This window comes from Belonocnema kinseyi, chromosome 2 (assembly GCF_010883055.1).
Source record: "Belonocnema kinseyi isolate 2016_QV_RU_SX_M_011 chromosome 2, B_treatae_v1, whole genome shotgun sequence".
Lineage (NCBI taxonomy): Eukaryota > Metazoa > Arthropoda > Insecta > Hymenoptera > Cynipidae > Belonocnema > Belonocnema kinseyi.
This window is the reverse complement of record NC_046658.1, coordinates 89689662-89707725: the sequence shown is the minus strand read 5'-3', so window position 1 is coordinate 89707725 and position 18064 is coordinate 89689662. Positions and strand designations below refer to the sequence as shown.

The following is an 18064-nucleotide window of genomic DNA, read 5'->3' as shown; positions in this document are numbered from 1 at the left end:
TTTCATATTAAGTTTTAAATTTTCAAAACTTTTTGTTATATTAAAATAATAAAGAGTGAAAGTGCTACTTACGCAATAAAAATATTTGGTGAATTAATTTTTTAAAGTTTCGTTGGAAATATATATAATAGTGCTTTGCTAGAATTTTAAAAAATCCGTAATAATTTTCAATTTTATAAACAAATGCATATCCTTCCAAATTCACGCTCTAAACACTTTATTTCTTTAACAATATTGAGCAAACACTTTTAAGGCAATTAATACAATCTGAGAGTGTTCAATTTCTAATCAAAATTGTTCATTGCCCTAAAAAATTTGATAAGAAAATACGTTAATTAAAAAAAAAACACCTTGAATTCGTTAATTTTCAAGCGACTGATTTTTTGTTTAACGAAATAAATTTAAAATTGATTAGAAAAATCTTCCGCTTATCATAACTAGTCATCCAATAATAATTGTTTACTTTAACACTAAGTGTTTACTTTAAGAATAATTTAATATAAAAAATGCACAACTTGACTACTTTTTAACCATTAGGTGAGGTTCTCTTTACTACGAAATCGGCTTTCAGTGAGTCAAAAGGGACTTTATTCATTATGAAACTTTTTCAGACGACAATATTTGTTGTTTACGTAGAAAAAGTTTTATGAATAAATATAGATTATCATCGATTTTCTAGCAGCATTTTTTTTTGTCCAAGAAAATGAATGTTAAATTACTTGTTAAAATCCTTACCTAATGATACGTTATGAAAATCAATCGCTGTTTAGGTTATAAATGATCTTATTAACAAATTACAAAATTAAATATTTATCAACAAATGGGTGTCTTTTTTTTACAAAAAGGACTGCCAATTATTTAGTAATAACGTTTTTTATTAGTTGACTTGATGAAAAGATCAAATTTCGTATTTTATTTAAATAAATTAAAAAACAATACAAATATACAGTATAGATTTTGAGACCGTTACATCCAAATGTACAAGCATCGAAGCCATAGCCACTATAGACAGGAAAATTTAAATTTCTTAAAGAAGCAGTTCACTCTTCAAAAATGACGAAACAATCAATTTTTTTAGTAAAATAGTTTTTAAAACGATGTTGGCTTATTGATAAAATCATAAAATAGAGGTATATGGCTAAGTGATTGAAAGCAAATTCCTGAAGAATAAAAAAATCTACTGGTTACAAATTGTCAAAAATCTGTATTTGTTTATGAGATGTGTTTATTTAAATAATAAATTATGTTGCCTGAGAAAGTCCTTTAATAAATAAAATCCTTAATCCATAATAAAATCCATAATGAAGCATCATAAGGCAAGAGTTTTTCTATGTTATTGAGATTCAATTTTGTTAAAAGGAATGAAATCTGCGACTTGAAATTGGATGCAAATCTGTGTTTATTTATATAATTGATTCAATTAAATAACAAATTATGTCCCTTTAAAAAGTATCCTAATCAATCAGGTCCTTCTTGAATAATTGGTAATCGAAATCGTAATAAAAAGCAACATATATTTGTGAACAATTACTTAGTTGCGAATTTTCAAATAAAATTGTTTCTAAAATAATCAATTACTAATAGTTGGTAAATTATTATGAGGGAAGGATTTTCTTAAGTAATTTAAAATTATATCCGTTGAAGAAATTAAATGTGCCGGCTTGCAACTGACAAAAATTTATAATTTGTTTATGAAATTTATGCAGGCAATTGACAATTTTGGCCAAGTATTAAAAAGTCGTACATGATATTTATTTTCGACAATTTTTTAATAAATTTCGTCAAAGAATGGAAGCCTTTAGATCGCAAAATTTCTAGGATACGGATTTGCTTTTTACTTTACTTTTTTACTCTACCGTTTACTTTGGATTTTTAAAAAAATATTAACTAGGAATATTTATTGATTAATTTTTAATTGTAAAAATATTTATTTATGGTGTAACATGCTGGATAATATTTGGCAGGAGCTTCCTTATTTATTTCATGATATTTTACATAAATATTAATATTTGCAAAAAATTTAATCGTTTATAAAAAAATTTTAAGAATGAATTCATTAAAATTTTCTAAAAAATGCCACCGTTTTATTTTGCCTAATTTTTTTCTAGGATGATAGTCATATAGTGAATTTGTCCCAAACGAGATTTTTTGTGCCCTTTTCTTAGAGATAAGAAAAATAGAACAGAAAAGTTGTTCCGCTTGAAAACTTTTAAAAAAATGCTAAATTATTGCAAAAATTATATTTCTGAATCTTGTGTTTTTTCGAAATTTTCTTTGAATATTAATATAGTCGGCTATAATTCTATATTTCTTAAAAGAGTAAAGTTTTCTAATTTTCTGTAACAAAAATTTAATATGTTAATCTAGAAATTGAAGAAACTTTGTTTTCAAAATCGTCTTATTTAAAGAAATATATAATTATGGAAACATTTTTTTCATATTTAGGACAAATTTGTCCAATAAGACAAAATACATCAAACTCTCGCTTTCAGCCCAGCGTAGGAAGTTGCCTTCACTTAACCCTGGACTAAATTCTAGGGGAACAAAAAGTAAATAAACGGGACCGCCTGAACCGTTTCTAATTGGAATAAATGCCATTGCGCAATATACTTGACTCTGTATTCGCGCACCGCGACCCTTCCAAGACAATAGTCACAACCGCTCTCGCCCTGCTCCCCTGAGAATCTTCGGGAGCCAGCAGTTCTAGGAAGGCCGAGAACGGGGTGATTGTAAGCGAGAGTTTCATGTGTTAATAAAATAAATCAACCGACAGCCCTTTTGATGATCCTGAAATCAGTAAAGACACAAATCCAAATTTCCTGACTCACAAAAAGATTTTAACAAAAACTAGTATACTTAGCAATCTATCTGCTTTTTATAGAAATAAAAAATATTGATTAGGGAATACAAATTATATGCTATAAATGGGTTTCATGTGTCGTGGAATAGTTTATGATGAAAATTTTATAAAGTGAATCGCTTTAATTTTTAGTAATTTCTCCAATAAGGCTGTTCTCATTTAAAAAGAACGGAAACGAACATCATAATAAGGATCTAACCACATTTATGTCAGAATCCCGCGTAAATGTTTATCAAATGAGTGTTAATTGTTCTGTTTCTTTGTCCTGAGCTGTTTTCTTCTCCGTGATTACATGTAGTTGAGCGCGATCAATAATCAAGATTGAAGAGGGCTACAATGGAAGCTTGAATTTTGCATACATTGTTCCAAGATCGCGTTATGTAAGATCACATGGCGTGCTAGCGTATGAAGAAGGATCCATTAAAAAGAAAAGAAGAAACACTTTTTCGCGAAAAAGTATTGGATTTGCGATATTAGTCGTGAAAAAAGCAGACGTTTTATTTCACAAGAATTATTTCAATAAATTAATGTAATAATCATTTTTTTGCTAAGAAAAATAAATTTATTCTTCTTACACATCAAAAAAAAAAGTTTTCTAGTATTCTTACTTGGCCTAATTTTTTGAATTCACGCTTTAGATTACCTTTAACATAAATAAATAAAATATTAAAATTCATGTACTTAACGCATTTTCATTTTAAAGTGTGAAAAATAAAAATATTAAAAAAGGTTCTAATGCTTCTAAAATGATGGCGAATTTTTTATATGTTGATTCTTAACTAGTAAGATATGATAAAAAGTTATCAATTCATAAATATTAGTTGTTCAGTTTATAATTGAAATTATTAGAAATGACCGATTTGAAATTGTAGCTCACATTAAGACCTTTAATTCAATAGAGAGGAAATTATGCTCAAAGAAATTAATGAAAATTTATATAAAAATTATGGATAATTTATTAATAAATTTAATTAGTTAATTTTAATTAATTATTTAAGACTAATTTTACGAAGTACTTACTTAATTTCAATTAATTAAATAATTAATTAATCAGTAATCAATTAATATACTAAGAAAGCATCCAGAGGTGACTGTTGTCACCTCCAACGCTCCTGGCCGCTCGTAATTGTATACCTACAAAATTATCGCAGGAGGCTTTAACCATCGTATTAAATTATTTTAATTAACTTATAACATTCTTATCTCATCAGTCACTTGACTTAGTCCATGGCTATGATGTATAACCGGGTTTACCCGAGCAAAAGTTTAATAAAAACATATAGATGATAATTCTTAAGGGCACTTGCTCGAGTGGCATGTGACCAATTAGATGGCTTATATTCAAAGGCTTTTTTATTCAAAAAATTTAAAAATATGTGTCGAAATTTCGGAAAATGGTTTAAAATATATAAGCGCATGTCTGTCTGACCCATTGGAGTTTTTATTTTGTATAAATACTGAAGTTTTATAATTTCTTATTTAGACTGTAACTGAGAACTGGGTTCTAGAGCCCTAACGAAAATAGAATAAAGAACATTGATTTTTAAAAATTAATTACAAACTCAATTGGGCTAGACAGACTTTCCCTTATATAATTTTAAACGTCAAAAATTGTGACATAGGAGGGTCGAATCGCGAAGGTTTTTGTATTGCGTGACACTTCTATGATCAAGAAATTTTCTAGTAAAAAGTTCATTTTTATCCAAGAGAGATGAAATTTGAATCCTGAGGTTGCATTCTCATAAATCAGTTTAATTTTCTACCAAAAAAGATGAATAACAAAATAGATGGATTTAAAAAAAAAATACTCAATTCTTCAAAATGATAATTGAATTTCGAATTAAGCAGAATAAGTTTTTGACCAACAGACAAATTTTCAACAAAATATATGTATTTTCAGAAAATAGTAGAAAGAGTTTAAAAAATAACTTTTAAAGAAGAAAAAAACCACCAATTATACAATTTTTTTGAAAACAGTGGACTTTTAAAATGAAAAAGAAGAATTCTCAACAGAAACTTATTTTTAAACCAATTTTCTTGAGCATTTGCTTTAAATACTTGGAGTACATAACCTCAAAGGTAGCCAAAAGTGCCATTTTGGGTACATAACCTCAAATATCTTAAAATCCTGACGTGATGGGCCAATTCTGACCCTGGATTCGGATTATATGTAAAAACTACCTCGGAAATGACCCTCCACTTTCCAACAACTGACATGACCTCATTATTTGCAGGCCTGTGTTTGCATCCAAAATGGTGGATCTTCAACAACAAAATCAATTTTTTTAAACTAGTTGAACTTAAAAATTTCTTAAATAGTAGAATTTTCAACCAAAAAGATCATTTTTTTACTAAGAAGTTAACATTTTTGCCAAAAAAGAGGAATTATTAACAAAATACATGAGTTTTTAAGCAAGTACATGAATTTTCAACCACACAACTGAATTTTTTACTGAAAAGATAAATTTTCAACGAAAAATGGAGTAGTCAAATTGACAATCAAAGAGAGGAATCTTCAACCAAGAAAATGATGCTTTAACAAAATAGATCAAATTTTAACGAAGTTGTTGGATTTTTGAACAAAAGATGATTTAAAAAAAAACGTAAGAATTTTCAACTTAAAATATAATAGAAGACTTTTGAACCAAACAATTAAATTTTTAACTAAGAAAAGCTGGAGTTTCTCATTGTGTTGTTTTATTTAAGCATTTGCTTAATATTTAAGGAAAAAACTAGAAAAAGGGGATGTTTCGTCAACACATGAAAAAAAAAGAATTCTTGAAAAAGGGGAAAAATAAGAAAATTCCTTGCAAACTTTGTAAACTCTCTTGAAATTCATCTTCAGAAAATGTACTAGGACCCTTCAAAGTGATAGCGCAGCTATCAAATGAAAAAAAAACTTTCTAACGAATGTGATTTAAAGTACTCTTCAGTCTCACATGAAATGTAGGGGGGGGGGGGGGCAGTCAGCTAAATGTTACAATATTTCAAAGAGGAAGTTTTGACACAAAAATAACGCCACCTAACATGTGGACGATTTCATACTTGGAACTCTAACAAAAATATTGTGTAGGACACCAAAAAATTATGCAGGATGTGAGGAAATATTAAAATTTTGAAAATATTGTTACATTTTTAGAATGAGGAAGAAGTCAATGGATGATTTGTGGATTCCACCGCGTTGGGAGGAACAATCGGGTGAAATGATGGTACGAGGTTATCTACCTGACGACCTTGCGTGTTAAAAATCCCAGGAGTCTTGCGGGCCCCGCGGCGAGAACCGCGGCAGTTCCGCAGAAGAACGCGGCCGGCCAAGACTAATACTTCTAATCCTCTGGATAGGTTCCGCGTGTGTGATATAAATCATGCAAAGTTCCTAAGTGAAGAAGCTGAGCATTTTCGAATTTTCAGATCTCTCGAGATCAGATCTCAGATTCGATAGCAAAGCTGAAAAAATGGGAATAACTATCTGGATTATTCTCGTAAAGCGTACGTAGCAATACAATTGATTTAATTAGATAATATCAATGTCTGCGATTATTTTTTAAGCATAAGATCATTTTGGGATTTTAACTTTCAAGTAGGTAAATTGAAGATTCAATTGAAAATAAATAAAAAATTTTGGTATGTACATGTAACAAATAAAGCCTAAATGAAGAAGGAGTATAAAATTGAATGTTTTTAAATTCTCTCAAATCCAGAAAATTTTTATTGAATTTCTGCCAAACCAATTTTAAGATACGCCTTTCTTACTGTCATCATACTAAAATATGCTTCATCAAGCGAAGCTTCATCAAGCGAAGCTTCATCAAGCGAAGCTTCATCAAGCTTCATCAAGCGAAGAATGCTAATATTAATAACTTTAAAATTTGAAACTATTAATTTTCAAACTTTATTAATTGCTCTCGCATTGCATTATATTACTTTGATATAAAATTGTGATGTTGCGAATATTAAAAATTTTTATTCGTTAAATTAAGCACCGTAAAAATCTTTTTAAAGAAAAAATTATTCTATTTTAAGAACAAAAATGGGCTTAATCTTAAGCTTTAATTTGAAAACCGAGGAAAGAGGATAGGTTTATACACTACACCTTGTTGGATATTTCATTTTTAGCTTCCTATTTATATAATGTTGATTTTTTAAATAATATTTAAAAAATTAAAACATGTTTAGATAAAATTTTCTTTTAAGGAAGAGGTTCTTATTTTAGGGCACAGGCTTAATTTGCAGTGTGAGACATTTAGGGATATAAAAATGGATATTTTTAAAGTAGCATGCTTTAAGAGCCTAATCCAGATATTCAGGATTTGACAGGAGACACAAAAGAACTTTTTCAAAAATCAAATTTTTAAATAAAATTTTTTTTTAAAATTACTTTCGAGATATATTTTTTAAAGAGGATCTCATTGTAAGAAACCGGTTTGATTTCAAGTGTGTATTCTTAGGTTTCGAGAAAATGGTTTTTAAAGTTAGAAAGTGATAAAACATCTAATTTTCAACTGAAAAAAGTGAGAATTCACTTCTTAGCTACTGAATTTTTGAATGGACACAACAAAGTTTCGGGTATGAACATATGCGATACTCTTTTTTCGCTTGAAAGTAATGCTTTCTCTAATTTGGACAGTGAAAAAAATTCCAATTTTGAAAACAATTTTAAATTTACTTTTTAGCTATTAATATGCTGAAAAAATAAAAAAGTATAAAGAAAACCTATTAAATTATAACAAAATAGAAAAGTTTTTACGCTCGAAGGCAACTTTTTTTGAACTTGAAATGCGATAAAAATCTAAGTTACAATTAAATGCAAGGTCAGAATTTTATTTCCAATAAAAAAAATTGTCAGTCATCATCAGAAGTTCAGTTTCATTCATTGTGCATGTACATAATAGCCTTAACTCAAATTCACAATTAGGCCTTCATAGGACGTATATAAAAAAGATAAAAATCAGATTATATTTTTGAAATTTTATTGGTTAAGAAACTTATCGCATGCTGCCTTTCAATCATGAATGACATATTTTCTGATTTTTCTTTAAATGATTGCTACCTAATTCGCACATGATTTATTTATAATGAATTTAGCCTAAAAAAATATATATCTGTTACGCGGGCTTTCCCAGTTTAAGGTTGGATTACTTAATAAAATTTGATTTAAAACATTTTTAAATACCCTTTATCTTAAATTCATTTTCAATTCATTTTATTTAAAAAAATTTGCGCAAAGCATCAAATGCTTAAATTTCAAGTGCTTTCAAATTTTTCACTTAGAATAAGTAACTATTAGTGTGGTTTCAATGGCTATTCTGACAATAAATTATGTACTAATTTTATCAACTTCTCATCATATAAATCAGTCTCAAATAAGTAAAATAAAAATTGCTTTATCTTTATTATTCAAGTTTGTTTTCTCGTCGTGAATGGCCATTATCGCGATGCCCACTACGAGCATTGGATGCGTTCAGCTCCTCGACGTCCGGTGGATGTCATGACAGATGTGATTAACGACTTAGGTGTACAAATTCTTCAACAGTATCATGTCCCAGGAAATGTCGCATTTTCCCCAACCGGTTTAGGGTTTGTATTAATTGCCCTGTATGAAGGCTCAGGTGCAAGAGGAAGTAAACAAATAGGACAAGTTTTGAATTTGCCACATGATCGACAAATTACAAGAATTGGATTGAGAGATATTCATCGAAGACTTAGGGTGAGATTTCTTCACTATAAACCACCAAGATATTTTTTTGAAGTAATAACTGCATTTTTCAGCACTATGCAAAATTTCGAGTCCATTCCTTAATGATTAAAATTGATTTTTAAGAGTTACCTCAACGCAGATGGCTTTCTCGGTGGACTAAATCTGAACAAAGACAACACGAGACTACGTCCCGAATATGAGGACATATTAAGGTTCTACGGTTTTGATTTTACAATAGATGATGCACAAGTGAATACAACTGATTCAACAACAATTAGCAGCTCAGCCGACACCACAACAATGGGTACTGCAACAATTAGTACACTCCAACCTTTAATGAATGGTATGACAACTATGAGTCTTGGAGGATCTACGAATGGTCCTGCAGGAAATGATACTTCTGTCACATCATCGACAGGAACAGATGCAATTTCATCCCCAGCTACAACTTTACCAACAACAGATAGAGCAGTTCCAACAACCAATTCTCCAGCAACAGATGGAACAGTTCCAACAACAAATGCTCCTACAATAGATGGAACAGTTTTAAGAACAATTGCTCCCACAACAATTGACACATCAGTTGATATTATCACTGTGAATCCAGGAAATTCAGCTCCTGTCATGCAAACAACACCTTCTTCACCTGGAAGTGCCATCTCTTCAACAGCTCCTATCGCTACAACTATCGAAGTTTTGGAAATGCCCTTAAATACGACAGATTTGCCAGTAAGACTTTCGAGCATAGCTGCTGAGTCCAAATTGTCAACCCAGATAATTGTGAATAATGTTGGATCACCTTCTAATTCTGTGATTAATAGAATCGCTGGTGGTGAGACAGTGAGAGGTTCGACACCAGTTACTCATAGTTTTAGGTTTATTCGTCCATTGGCTACAGAAGCTTTTACTGCTACAGAAGCTGTTACTACTACAAAAGCTTTTACTACAACAGAAGCTTACATCACCACAGAAACTGTCACCACTAGAGAAGCTTTTACGACTACAGAAAATACTACAGAGTATGTGACATTAACAACGGCGGAACCTACAACCATGCACCCTAGAACAACTCCTGCTAGGTCTACTGCCTTCACTTCAAGAAGCACTACAACAAATTCAAGGCCAAGTACATTGCCTGTGAGACCAACATTTTCTGATAATTTCAGATTAGCGTCTCGAAACAGAAACCCCATTACTTCAACTCTGGTATCAAGAATCACTTCTGACGATGGATCAACAGCAAGTATGATGGAATTCGAAACAGTGTCTGTCGTAGTTATTAGAGAGTTTGATTCAGAATCAACTACAGGTGCTCATTTAATATTTAAGAAATCGCAGATTTGATGATGATTACCTGTTGCACTTTCTGAATTTTATTCAACGATGAGTAAAAGGCTAATTCAAATCAGAGGATACACTCTCATCAGCTATAAGTATAATCGGCCTCTGTACGCTGATTTGAATTAGCAATAATCTTGTCGCTGATTTGTATGTAGAGAACAAATCAATCTCAATGTAGATATTATCTGTAGATATGAGATTATATGTCTTGAAAAGAATGGGACAGCTTAATTAGGAATTAAATTAGTCATGCACGATAGCTATTTTAAATGGGTAGTTCTGATTTTCGGTAGCTTCCTTAAATGGATAGTTATAGTTCTTAAAATTTTTTATTCTCATTTTTACCTAAAGATAGTATTCGTACATAAATTTCAGCATCCGAATCTGCAACTCCATTGGACACGACTGGAACTGACCTTAAAACTGGTACAGCTACGGATGTACCTTGTGCAACTTCGACTACAGATGCTTCTACTTCGAATACGAATGCTCCTGCTTCGACTACGGATGCTCCTACTTCGACTACAGATGCTCCTACTTCGACTGCAGATGCTCCTACTACCATAATGGATTCTGTAATAGGGGCCCAAACTTTGCCGACTGTAGAAAGTCCTTCTGCGAATAGTGTTCGTAAGAGGAGAAGTGCTGAACATTACTTTTCGAGTTATCCAGGTAGGATAACTTACTATTTTCAAAATTGAGTTCCAAATTTACATTCAGATTCACGTTAAAAGATTGGTCAAATTAAAACTCGTTGATGGAAGAAAATAAGTATAGTGCGCTATAAAGTTCATGTTTTAAATACTATAGGGTAACGACCCCACTAGTGGACCGCTTAATACGAAGTGGGCCACCCTATTTGAAAAATATGTTAACTTATTATGTTAATATTTATTTTTCACGATGTGTACCAATAAAGATAAATAGACCGCCATTACGGTCGTTACCCCATTGAATTGAAAAATAAATCTTGGTTTTGAAATGTTGATGCTGATTTTTATATTGAATACAATGTTTTGAGCAAACTAAACAAAATAAATTAAATAAATTAAAAAGTAAATGCAAAAAAAAATGTCGAGATTAAAGTCAAAATAAAAATAATATATTAAATACTCATTCATTTTAAAATAGTTAATTTGTACGCGATGCTGTTCTACCCCAGCCGCGTGAATACAATGAAATTAACGTCGGTTTCATTTCACGAAGATTCTCGGGAATTCCTCTGGAATTTCAAAGGAATTTAATATTATTAATTAAAGGTTATTGGGTGGTAAATAACAATTTGTTATAATAAGATTTATTTACTTGCATAGTATTCTTGCTTTTATTATTGAAAAAGTAAATGGAAATGATAATTTAAAAATTAAAATGGGAAGTGATTATTTATTCAAAATTTTCACAGCATTTACAAGTTTTTAAAATAAATATATTAGGTTACTCTGCATACTTCTTTTACAAAATTTATAAGTTATCCACGGTCTTAGAAAGGTAGTAAAAATTACGAAATAGCAATATCCTGAACGAAAGTGTCTCTTGGCGTCGTACAAAAACTTGCATAAAACAGACTATTAAGTTCTTTTAAACCTTAGACAAACTATTCATTTTTAAAAAGATCAAAAATGTTCAGATCAATAAAAAACAGTACTCTCAGAGTTAATTAATCTCATAAAATCGTAAGCTGCACCCGCCCTACCTACTAGGAACACTAGTTTTATCTTAAATTAATATCAAGTTGTAATTTTAATTGGACCTCATTTTCAATCTAACAGTACAATAATTACAAATAACTTCTGCATCTTTAAAACTAATTCCTGTTTACTTTAGACAAAAAAGTAAATCACCTTTAATTAATTTTATCTATCTAATTATTCGAATAAGATCTTAAGTGTGTTCCGGACTTAAATGAATATAAGGCTTGTTGCAAAACTAAATAATACAAAATCTTTGAAGTAATTTAAAAGATTGAAATGAAATATTGTTTCTTATTTTAATTCAGATATGATTATTTTTATGAAATATTTGGTAGATTTGAAAATAAATTGTTACCGATATTAAATAATATTTTAGTGAATAAATGTTTGAAATATTAAATATTTAAGGGGCTGGATTCTACAACAGCATGTCAATTTTTCTCTCTGAACGGCATGGAGCTCTGGGGTTATCAAAAAATTTAAACTTTCAATTTTAAAAGTACATTTTCTTATAAGAAATTTTGTTTGTGTATCTTTTTTCTGGACGTAGAAAACATTTAGCATGACTTGTTTCTGGAGTACAGACGAAACCCCCATGTTTTGGAAATAGATTTTTTGGTTATTTTTTAATTCAACTCGCTTTAATTCAGTAAATTCTTAAAAATTTTGTTGAAATTAACAAAAAATCTTTTTATGATATTCTACTAATGTCAGTGTATATATAAATCGACTGAAGCTAAAACTTTTTTGTCTAGAGAAAAGAAAAACACACTTGAATTTTCTATGAGTGTATTTACTTCTAAAATCCTAATTATTCGAAATTTGTTTGATTCGGTCCCTCGTTTAATGTTAAATTGAGATCCAAGATACTTTGAGAAGAAAAATGGAAACTTTAGACAGAATCTTATTTATCTGACTTTAGATGATGGACTCTGGATGCAACATTTGAATATTTGGCGAGGACCCCCGGAGGCTGACGAGGCAGCCGTCAGAGATTCTAAACAAGTGGAATTTTTAGTTAATGGATGTGAAGTGGCCACCGTATCAGCTGCAACCTACACCGCAGTTTTACCCTTTGCATATTTCCCCTCCTTGAAGGTCGTGGCAGTGGAATTTCCTCTAGACGTAAGTTTCTAAGCGTATTTTATTTCCCAATAAAAACGGCAATTTGATATTTCTTAAGGATCAAAGTGAAGTCTAGTTTACGAGCGCACCAGTGTTAGACCCTTTATACCTATTTCGTTTAATGATACATTACACGGAAGAGCCTGGAAGTAACCTCAATACTTCTATCGTTGATCGGAGAAGTAAATAAAACCAGAATTGCTATTTTAGTTTATTGAAGAACTTTTTATGGATTAGTTTGCTTTGATTAGGTCGAGATTTAACTAAGAATCTTAAAAATAATTGATTCATTGTAAAGAGGGTATTGGAGCACATGAAAATTTTAACTGGACAAGGACCATTTGGAGTTGCTACCTGGAGTCCCTTATTTTTAATGCAAAAGAGCTGTAGATCTCATGTGTTTATTTAAAAGTGTAATTTTTAATTCTTTTTTATGACCATTGCACTATTATTTTATTCTTGAGTTTTTACTAACATGGGAACAAAATTGGCCGAAAAGCGGATCTCTTTAAGTAGCATATTACAAGTTTAGTAATGACCTATTACTGGGAGGAGTATGAATCCGAAGAAAATACCAAAGGGTGTAGGTTTCATCTGTCAGACGGATCCATTAGAGTTAATCAAAATAATATTCTGCCGCAAAAGACAAGGGTTTTCAAGCGCGAAAATTATATGATTAGAGTTCAACAAGCGAATCGCTTATTTCAATCTGAGATTGTCGCCAAGGGCCATTTTAAAGAAGCGTCCGTTTCTCTCCTACTACCTTCCACAATTTCCTTGACTCAAATATCTCTTCTGGCGTAGAAAGACTCACTTTCGATTGCACACATTTAATGATAGTTTTTTATTGCATAGACATCCAATCAAACTGATAAATTATTATTTATTTTTATACAAACCTAAAAATCTGTTTGTTTTTAGAACCCAAGGTACAACGTTATTTTGTTTCTACCAACTGAGAGACCTGATACATTGAAACTGTCGAGAGACCTCAGTTCGAAGAGTTTGCGATTGTTACGCAAACATTTGCAGCCGACTTGGATAAGGGCAACTATACCGTCTTTTATGCTTAAAGGCTTTGTAACTCTCACTCCATACCTGCAGAGAGTAAGTTCAAAAATAAATTATTTAGTTTTTTCTCATGAATACTATGTTGTTATAGTTATAATGATTATATATAAAAAAATTTTGATAGAAAATATTTTTATTTAACATTCCGATAGCAAGAATTTAATATATCAATGTAATTACTTAACAATTCTAGAAACGTATAAGTGTCACCTAAATAGCATAAGTTTCACTTCTTACATTTGTAGCAACCATATACGTGCACTTATGTATAATTATTCATTTTTCTTCAACAGTTAATAACTTGTTCACACTTCCGTTTTGCATTGCAGAACGCAAATTGATATGTTCTTGAGTTTAAAATACAGAGAATATAAGAAATTCGAATATAAAAAATATTTTTCGTATTTAAATAGTGGTATAAGTATTTTTTCAAATAAATTTTAGTTGGGTATAAGAGACGTTTTCGAACCAAGAGCAGCAGATCTATCACCGATGACTCCAGACATTGGTGTATATGCCAGAGACGTTCAGCAAAGCCTCGGAGTAAATGTGAGAAATTACATGGAGCCAGACAGAACCAGCTCTCGTGAGTCAACACAACAAGAATTTCCTCTGATTGTTCCACCACGTCGGGACTCTTATCGATTTCTCTATCCAGGTTCTTTTTCTGTGCTTTCTACATACTTTTGCACCATCCACTAATATTAAATTTCTTATCCTTCCACTTAACTAAAAAGTTCTATTTCACTCCATTTTATTTGCCCATTTTCTTCTGATGAGATTCTTATTGTCCGATAAGATACACTTTATACCAATAGTTCGCCTCCCTCTAATGGAAACGTTTAATAGAAAAAGCTGAGCACACATCTCGAGGATTAAAGACTTTGGCTAAGGGCATCGGGAGACGATTTCATCGAGAAAATTGAGTTCCTTTTATTAATGGTTCAATGTGAGATTACAGAAATCTTTGACTGTTATTATAATTAAAGGAAAAGTATAGAAATTTTGAAGACGGGAGATAACTAGTTTTGAACATTCATCTATCAGTAAATGTTTGTTTCTACCACTAGAAGCAATAACAAAAAATAATCCTTCTCCACGGTTCATAAAAAATTAGAAACGACGAATATGAACCCCTAGAAATGATTAAAAACAAATCATAGGAATAATACATAGCAGCCACAAAAAAATTTAATTAATAACACATAGTCATTGTCTAGTTCAACTATAGCAAATATCAGAAACAACATTAGGACCTAGTAGGCCATTAGAAAATATCAATATTATCTTTTATCTACGATTAGTAACAACTCTCAAAGAAGTGGTTGAAGAACCGCGTTTAGAAAAATGTCAAGTACAATTTTAAACAAAGCTCAATCTCATTACTGAGCAAGAATGAATAACGAACTCTTTAAAAAAACTACTGTCATATGAAATACCCTGTTAGAGCTTAAGAAGCATCTCTTAGACAACAGTCAAATCAGTAATAATATGTCGCAATGTTCACGAACAACCTTTGCCAACAGTCGAAAACTCATTGGCAAAGATCAATATCAACTTCTAATAATGGTCAATAAAACTCAAAAATAATTCTAAGTAACAACCACTAACATTGTTCCTCCTACCTCTATCTATTAATAGATACGGTTAACAACAACGATAACAACGGTCAGTAACAACACCATGGTTAGATTATATATTAGCATGCAACAATAGTTAATAATAATCTCCAGCCGTGGTCAAAAACAACTATAAGAAACCAAAAAAACAGCATGTCAATTATCAATAAAAACCTCAAGTAACGTTTGACGATGCCTAACAATAAACACTAAAAATTGTTAAAAACATCGTATTAACAGTCATTATTAACTTCTACTCACAGTTAGTAACTCCTATATATGATAAATATTAGAACTAAGGAGCAGTTGTTAATAATCTGCAGCAATGTTTGATAAAAATACTAAATGTCGATTTATAGCAGCCCTAGTAACGGCTACCAATGGTCAACAAGAAGCATTAGAAACGATTAACAACTTAATAACCAATCAGTAACAACTCCTAGCTTTAATCAATAACTAAGTCTAGTCTAGAAAAAAAATTGGCAACGATCAACAACTACCAAAGATCAGTATCAACACCTAACAACGGTCAGTAATAATCTTCAGCAGTTTGCGTCAATGGTCAAAGAATAGATACTTCAATAGAAACAAACAGGATTGTCAATAGAAACGGTTAACAATAACCCTGTCAACAGCAATAAGGTCCTCTAACAACGTTCCATAAATTCCCCTAGTAAAGGTTGAAAATACTCCTAGTAATGAATAATGACAGACTCTAGGACCTTGAAATAAGAAATTTGATTTAAAAAATTTCTTTAGCAAAGCCCTAGCAGTGGGTAATAATAACTTCAAGTAACTGTCAATAAGAACCCGTAGCATCTCTTAAAAATAGGTAATAATAACCCTCAATGACGTTTATTAAAAATCTCTACTAAAGGTAAAAAATAATTCCAGAACATATTAATAACAGACCCCAATAACTTCAAATAAGATACATTTTTTTTAAATTCTTCCTCCTAATTAAATATTAGACAGTATTGTCACGGAGACATGTGCCTTTAATTATTTCATTTCAATAACATTTTTCATAAAGAATATTTTCAGTAGATTTGCCAATTTTTTATAGTAAAAAAATCATCTTCATGTATATTTTATAACCTAAATTTTATCTCATTGTAATCAAATAAACATTTTACCACTCTCATAGTTTATATAAATTAAAACTACTAAAATCGGTGTCGCAATAAACTAAAATGTCAAATCAAGTGATCAAATAATTATAATAACTAACACCCATTACCCTGTCTTGATTAAGTACCATCAGAAGCTTATTCTTCTTGATGAAAATATTTGAAAAATTGTTTTTCTGATTTCAATTTCATAAATGTGGAAAGTAGTGAATTGTACTTAGCGAGGAAATGTAGAAAATTAGTGCGAAAGCAAAGGTATTAAATGAATGAAATGGAATTACGATTTGTTTGTGCAAACAGACAGCGTGTGTTATTATAGTGACAAAACGTCTCGCCACGCGTCTTGAACACTTGGCCGACCGTCACGGGACACTACTACTGCAGTCGCTGTTTCCTAAGTGTACCAGCCAACAATGAAGCTTGGGTACTTAACACAATTTTTCTATGAAAAGAACTTTTGAAAGTAATAAAGAATCACATTGCTCAGATCAAAGTCAAAGATTCCAGAACACTCTTTCTTCGACTATAAATAACGAACCAGGAAAGACCCACTGCACTAGGAACATTAACCTTATTCGTTAAAAGCCCCGACCCAGAAAAATTATTACTTTTTGTGTTAAATTCTAATAAGGTGGAAAAGTAGCCTATATTTCTCGTAATTACGTTTTATTAGGAAAAATATAACAGCTCTAAAACAAATGATATAAAAACTTAATCTGTAAAAAAGTAAGAAAGATAATAGATAAAATAGGTAAGTAGAAAGATAAATAAGTAAGAAAGACTGTAAACCGAAATGAATATCTTCGCCAAATTCAAATAATAAATAAAATTAAATAATTTAATCACACTGTTTCGTAATGTTTGATGAACCTTGGCAAATTTAGAATTTTTACGATATTTCTTTATTGTTAAATGTACTGTAATTTTCTAATGCTTTACGTCTATCGTTCTTTATAATTGGCCACAAGCCAGTCGAGGGTACCAGTTACTATAGGGAATGTTCTCAGTATTGTGGTAAACTTGGCGGAATTTAATAGCTGATATCCTGCGTGAGTCAACCGGAGAAATAAGAGAAGGAGATGGAGACCTTGCGCTACAAGCCGATTTAAAATTAAATAGGAATTTTTCACTCATTAAGCTGAAACTATCAATTCTCTCTTTTGTAATTTGTAAGTGTGTCTTTTTTCCGTTCAAAGTTCTTTGTATATTTCATCTTCTGTAGCTATCTATGTCTTTGACTCTATTTCATGTGAATAATGCTTATATCTTCACTTTAATCGATGTGCCATACAAACTTTAAAGACTTGGTGAAATGTAACTAACTATTCAAGGGGATGTGCTATAAAGGGAACATATCTGTGGATGTGACGGAGATCATGGTTTTTTAAATTATAATTTTTATTCGGCTCATCATTTTCCACTTTTGTGAATAATTTTACTTTTCATTATTCTATTTTATAATACTTTTATTCTTTAATAATTACAATAACTTAGCATTTTTGCAGAGATAATTGAATATTCAATATTAA

The 18064-nt window shown here is 30.7% G+C and overlaps 1 protein-coding gene across 2 annotated transcripts in view; it reads left to right on the top strand.

Annotated features, from left to right (window-relative positions):
• The window catches only part of LOC117167416 (mucin-17-like), a 21948-nt gene that overhangs the window by 457 nt on the left and 3427 nt on the right, over positions 1 to 18064 (top strand). The window contains exons 2-8 of one of the 2 annotated variants that reach the window (XM_033352323.1): positions 6000 to 6349; positions 8263 to 8567; positions 8682 to 9801; positions 10275 to 10571; positions 12513 to 12715; positions 13637 to 13822; positions 14231 to 14372. In XM_033352323.1, coding sequence (XP_033208214.1) covers positions 6316 to 6349; positions 8263 to 8567; positions 8682 to 9801; positions 10275 to 10571; positions 12513 to 12715; positions 13637 to 13822; positions 14231 to 14372 — 2287 coding nt within the window. In that variant the 5' untranslated portion in view covers positions 6000 to 6315. Of the gene's footprint in view, positions 1 to 5999; positions 6350 to 8262; positions 8568 to 8681; positions 9802 to 10274; positions 10572 to 12512; positions 12716 to 13636; positions 13823 to 14230; positions 14445 to 18064 lie in introns of both variants that reach the window. The other variant, XM_033352322.1, reaches the window with a different exon arrangement.